General features: G+C 42.8%; 1 protein-coding gene across 1 annotated transcript; it reads right to left on the bottom strand.

Annotated features, from left to right (window-relative positions):
• Nucleotides 1-2406: 2406 nt before the first annotated feature.
• LOC114433191 (high choriolytic enzyme 1-like) lies at nt 2407-3180 on the bottom strand. The gene has a single exon (XM_028401616.1). The coding sequence runs from the start codon at nt 3178-3180 to the stop codon at nt 2407-2409; it is 774 nt and encodes a 257-aa protein (XP_028257417.1).
• Between the last annotated feature and the right edge of the window lie 3115 nt (nt 3181-6295).

The following is a 6295-nucleotide window of genomic DNA, read 5'->3' as shown; positions in this document are numbered from 1 at the left end:
CAGTGAGACGCTTCAAAATTACCAAGTAAAATCATCGTTCACACGTGGGGACTAATGTGGTGTGGCACATGCATTATGATGAGCTACAAATACAGCAGCTGATCGGTCTCAGAAGACTTGTTATAACTCGGAATCAAACCAGAGAACATTCAGCTGTGTGTGAGCGTGAGAGAGAGAAGGGCACGGCACCAAGGAGCTCTGCAGAGGCTGTGAATGGCCATTATTATTATCTATTTACAGGCTTTATTAACCCGTTAATAACTACATTCAGCATGAACTGTGTGTAAAGAGGGGATGGTTAAGTATGATGAGCGACACACAGTGTTTAAATTGATTTTCCCAGTGCCAGCGAGCAAACTGCAGAGCAGCAGGAAGCTGAGTCCACAGTGAAGACCTTGGCTTGTGGATCGCTTTGTTTCTCCTATGCACCACTTCACCTTCACACTCTGGCTGTAAGTGGAAACTGTGTGGGACGTTATGTGAATGAGGATATAGAATAAAGTAGAAAGCTGATTGGTTCCAATCAAAACATGTTCACACATCTGTTAACTCTGCTGTGTCTGAAAGTCTCCACTCATCACGAGAGATGGTTAATTAACACAAAATTATTGTGATAATGAGAATCATTTTTACTGTGATTGCTGTTGACCTCTTGCTGACACCTACTGAAACGGCTAATGTGATTTGAAACAGTTGGGCTTTATAACACTTTGATGTAAACCTGAGCAGCCGTGCCCTGGAACCTTTTAGGCTTTAACTCCACTTTTACTGAAAAATTTGAGACATTTGGGTAAGTATATTTTGTCAATTTAGAAAGGAATGTTATTGTCATTTATATTAATTAATTATATATTATAATATAATATAATACAATATTATAATTGCTTTATTTAAACCTGGTGTTCTGTCCCTAGGGACAATACACAGGGTCCTACAAAGTCTTGAGTGATGAGTAACATAATGCTTAAAATCTTGGCTTTACTGTTCTTGTGTACACTGTGTGTAATAATCTCTCATTTTGTAAGCAAAAGTTTAATCTTCTCATTTTACAGGAACATTTTCTCCTTTTTCAGTTTTTATTGGAAAAAGTTTGATGTCTGACAATTCTTGTATTCTCCCTCAGCCATCATTAGATGTGTGCATTAATGAGCCTTCTGACCATGTGGACTCCCCTACGCTCCTCCTGTCTCCCCCCACAGTGTCAACAATCCCGCGGGGAGTCTGAGTCCAGGTAAAATCACAGGCATCGTGTGTACTAGCTATGCTGCTGCCCAGAGGCTGTGAGGAGAGGATGCTGTCCCGGAGCAGGCCGACATCAAAGTCCCTGATCCAGAGGAGCCGGGGGCTATGAACAGCCAACAGCTCTGATTGACAGAGGGGATGTGAAATGATTTCGTGAGAGGATGTTAGGTTGGCCTTTTGTCTGTGTTTGCTTTTGTTTTCACATCAGACAACACATTTTTCTTCCCCTCAATTTCTGTAGGAATCACAGAGTCAGGTCTAAAGTTACCACACAGTACTATTGGTCTACACAGTGTGGGTTTGTACATTTTTGTCATTGTCTTATTAATATCTTTGGTCTATTGTGCTCTGGTTGAGATCCACTAATTTTCAGGATGTGATGCACTCATTTCTTTGTGTGGTAATATGAAAACTCATTTGTATTAGATTACAGTAGTCATAACAATAAACTTACAGAAACATGGAGTTTTATGAAGGGTTATGTTTTTTTAAGGTTATAGAGGATAATTAGTGTTTTTTAGTGCTGTTCTAAAGTAGCAATTCAATGTTTGATTAAAAAAATGTATGTGAATAAATACCAGCTGTGCTATTGTGTATAACATGCTCATGTACTGTGTTGCAGAAATATCTACTGAAGTTAGCAATGCTAAACAGCTAGCTACACACTGTGCAGAGATCTGCTGGGCAGGATCCACAGTGATGTGTTGCCTGAAGCCAATGTCTGAGGAAGTGGTGACAACAAACTACCAGATGCTGCGTCTTTAGGCACATTCACCTCGCTTAGTTTTGAAGTGCAGCTCTGTGAGGTAAGGCTCACGTGGTGGCTGGTGTGTTTACACTTAGTTCTAGTTTATAGTTACTTCTTAGCACTGGTCATGTAGTAGAGTCACTATGTCGTATGTTTTATAACTTGTATTTCAACCACTGTCCTCCAAGCCCTGCTGAAACCATGAATTATTGCCAGTTGTCTCGACCTATGGTTGTTTTTCACATACATGTTCTTGTGACAGGTGTTATGATTGAAGCTGTGAGCTAATTTACATTAATAAATAAAACACCAAACTTCAGCTTATGCTAGAATTTTATTTCAAATCTTCACAAATTTCAGTCGACGGTGAGATTCTGTAGACTGACTTGTGTATGACATTGAAAATCAATAAGTTGTTAGCAGCTGTAGAGTAGGTTGATCCTGGTGATGTCCCAGTAGGACAGGCCCTCCCTCTGGCCGATCTGCACGTTGGGGTCAGGGATGGGGGTGATGGAGTCTTTTCCATACTGGATGGAGAAGGCTGTTCTTCCGTAGTGCATGATGGAGGAGTAGTCGTAGGGAGTGTTGAGGTTGTTGGTGTTCTGTTTGTAGAAGTTGTAGGCCATCTGCGGGTCGATGTTCTCCCAGTTGATCCTGACGTAGTTGTCGCGGTCGCTCCTGGTCTGCTCGTGCTGGAAGCCCAGAGCGTGGTTGATCTCGTGCTGGACGATGCCGTTGTAGAGGCAGCCCTGCCTGTGGAGAGAGAGCACCTGTGTGCCTCCCACTCTGCCCAGAGAGGAGAAACATCCAGCTTTGTTCTCGATGCTGATGTAGTCGTACTCGTTCTGACGGGGGACGAAGCGAAGGCAGGTTCTGCTGTGGAAGGCCTGCATGGCGTACACAATCATCTGCCTCTCCGAGCTGGTGAACTCACTGCTGACAGTGTAGGGGATCCTCACCAAGCCGTTGGAGGCTTTCTTCCACAGGCAGCGCTGGGAAAAGCACGTCATGGCATTTCTGGTTCTGGGAGCCAGCAGGTCTCCTTCCAGCAGGATCTCATTGGTGTCGTTGTTGGTGGTCAGAATCCTGGTGGTGATGTCCATGGTGTCTTGGCCTCCTTCCTCCTGGAGAGCATGTGCATAAGAGAAGCCGAGCAGGAGCAGCAGCAGCAGGCTGGCAGAGGGAGTCATCTTCAGGTCAGTCTGGAGGCTGTGGAGCTTCTGTGGAGAGCTGCTGTGGAGAGACTCCTTGAAGCTTGATGTCTGACTCAGGTCAGTCCAGGGTCTTTATACTGTCCTCTGCAGGTGTGTCTGCAGGAGGATTATGGGCTGGGGTCTCTGCTGCTAGTCCTAAATACACATCTGAAGGGAGGGCTCCACAGTCAAACCTACTTCTTAAACATAGCATCTAATCCCCTCAAGTTTGTGTCTATTTTGTCCTATTTGTGTAGCTCCTTAGCTACGCTAACCTTAGCTGGTTTCATTTGTCTTCGTTTCACAAGCGGCTTTTTTTCCTTCAACCTTTACTAAAACATCTATGTTCAAATAAAATTTCTGTGACCCAAATAGTGATCCTCACTCTCTGATGACCTGCGTAATTGAAATCCCCCTGTGTGCCTTTCATGACAAGCTGTTAAAGTTGTAGCAAAAGCTGCGTGTCCCTCTGTGAGGATGATAGACGGCCTATTGAAACTCTTGCATATGTAGAAGATGGTAATAGGCTCCTGTGGGACGTGTTGCTGTGGCCGTGCCCGAGATAGCTCTCTAATCAAAAAAAAAAAAAATCAAAAAATGAATTCTAAATTGTATAAAACAGTCCAAGTCATTGTACAGAGCCATCATGGCTGCCCCTCCATCAGGGACACCGCTAACATTTGTTTACTGATGCGTGCTGATTTATTTCTTCTTCTTATTTAATTCATTTTCTGGTTTAAACTTTCTTCCGTCTTTATGTTTTCATTTCAAAGTGAAAATACATATATAGTTTGAAAACAGCGATCTCCTGCCCTTGAGAAATCTTAAAAGACAATGACACATGGTGATTTATTAGTAGTTAACATCCTACCCAGGATGCAGCGTGTCCTTTTGTGCCATAAAAATATGGACTCTAATTTGTTCCATTTAATTATCACATATAAACCCACTACCACCCTTGAATCCTGGTCTCAGATAAAGTGTAAAGATGAATTGTGAAAAGAATGTGTGTTTTCTCTCGCCCCCCCCTCTCAATCTCATCAGCCACCGTGATTAAGGTTTGGCATTGGGGATTGTGCTGTCTTTTTGGAGAGATATTTCAGCTGCATTTCTGACACTCTGAAAAGAGAGGGAGATAAAGGAGGCGTCGGGGAAAAAAACTCCTTCCCGTTGTGTGAGTCCAAGAGAGGGCCTTGAACCCTGCCATTCACGCCATTCTCTCCATCAGCTGAGTCTAATTGCCAGAGAGGACAGGAGACCCCAGGCCTGATCGTTCCTTATCCTCTTTAGTGCTTTCAGGCTAGTGAAAGGAGAGCTTCTGCTTTTGATCTTTTCTCTGATTTGCTTTTTCTTCTCTGTCATCCCTACCATCCTCTCCTCAGGAGTGACACCAACTCCTTTCACTGCTTGCCCCCGTCTCCATCTGCCCAAAATAATGACCAAGGCCCAGGCATTATTAAACAGAGGTGGAGAAGGGAGGTCAGCAAAGGGAGAGGGAGAGAGAGAGAGAGGGAGAGAGGTCTGGAAGGGGACTCCAAACTCGTCTAAGGAGGGGTGCCCCTACTCCAAATCTACTCCGTAGCCTCTCTGTGTTCCCCCAAGATTCATCCCTTACAGTTTTCATGGCCTTACCCTGCAGAAAGCCCATTCTTTAACAGAGCACGGACGTGAAGGCTCGTCCTTTCCCAGAGGCACCGCTACAATAAGACCCCAGGCTGCTTGAGACAATGGGGCCTGTGTGATCTCTCAGCCAGACTCAGGATGAGATGATGCCTTGCTTGCCAGTCCCATGGGAGGGTAGAGCCAGTGGTCATTGTTGACAGCTAATGGACAGCATCTTTCCACTGGCAGGCCCCCTTGCAGACTGTGTCATTTTAAGTTGCTTAATAACAACACTCAGTCTGGACCGACGGAGGAATTCTATCCAGAACAGCAGTTTGTTTGCAGATGAAAATCATTCCCCTCACAAATCTCAAAAGCTAACTCTGGGGGGCGATTGAATGAATGCAGCCAGCCAGCAAAGACAGCATTCAGCAGGGGAAATTCAATATAATTTATGAAAGGAGACCAGAATTAGAATCTCTCTTCATTCAGCAGGAACAATAACATTACAAGCTTTTTATTTCCATAAACCAGATCAGAGCTTTACTGACAGCTCATAGTAGTGCTAACGTGCTAATACAAAAGGTGCAGGACAAAGGAAGACATCAAAAAAGGAAGAGACAGCACATATCAATCCATGGATACACAGAGCTGCTGATGACAAAATATAAACACATGCAGTCCCAATGTAAATGCATTCACACTGTTTACACTCATGCAGGTTATGAGCAAGATCATTTTTATGATTCCAGTGGGGGACAAAAGGTTTTATAACAAATATGAGGGGCCATATGTGTGGGCAAAACCTTAAACTCTGAACTGAAGTGATGAAAAATCATTTTTATTTGTTTATTTGTTTGTTTCGGCTCATAACTAAAATAAATTAATTACATTTCAGGTTTTTTTAAATTACATATTTACATTTTTACACCGGTATGTCATCTTCAAATTATAATGTAAACATACCTAATTTGTGTTACATTGAGATAAAAACTGTTTTAACTACTGCATTGATTTTAGAAGTTAAAGAATCATCACATCACTATAAAACCCTGCACCCTCGAGTATTCTTAGTGAAATAAAAATGATGCGTGTAAAAAGTAAAGATCTATTCTTTAAGAATAATATATTTAAAATCTTTTTTGTGATATTTCTCTTCTTATGTTGAGCTGGGTGTAAAGGAATAAGTGGACGGATGAGTGAGAAAGACTGGATGATATGATATTTAAACAAATTGTAGACACGTAGTAGATGACATCTTAGCCAAGTGAAACACTGCCCCATTACCTCCCGGAAATTAGATATTTCAAGAGTCTTATCTAAATTACTTTTAAAGGCTGGAGGAAGCAAAAGCATTTATTTCATGTGTCCTTCTCTGCAGTGTTTCCATCTTTGCATTTGCCTGTTGTCTTTTTTTCTCCATGTGTGTAATGGTGAGCGCTCAGCCCAGAGTGTGATGGATTCTGGAGTGCAGGAGGAGGGGGGAGCCAGAGAGGAAAAGGGCAGAGTG

The sequence above is a fragment of the Parambassis ranga genome, chromosome 3, assembly GCF_900634625.1.
Source record: "Parambassis ranga chromosome 3, fParRan2.1, whole genome shotgun sequence".
NCBI lineage: Eukaryota > Metazoa > Chordata > Actinopteri > Ambassidae > Parambassis > Parambassis ranga.
This window is presented reverse-complemented; position numbering and strand designations above follow the sequence as displayed.

Coding starts and splice junctions, on each gene's coding strand:
- LOC114433191 (XM_028401616.1), bottom strand. CDS start 3,180: ATGACTCCCTCTGCCAGCCTGCTGCTGCTGCTCCTGCTCGGCTTCTCT.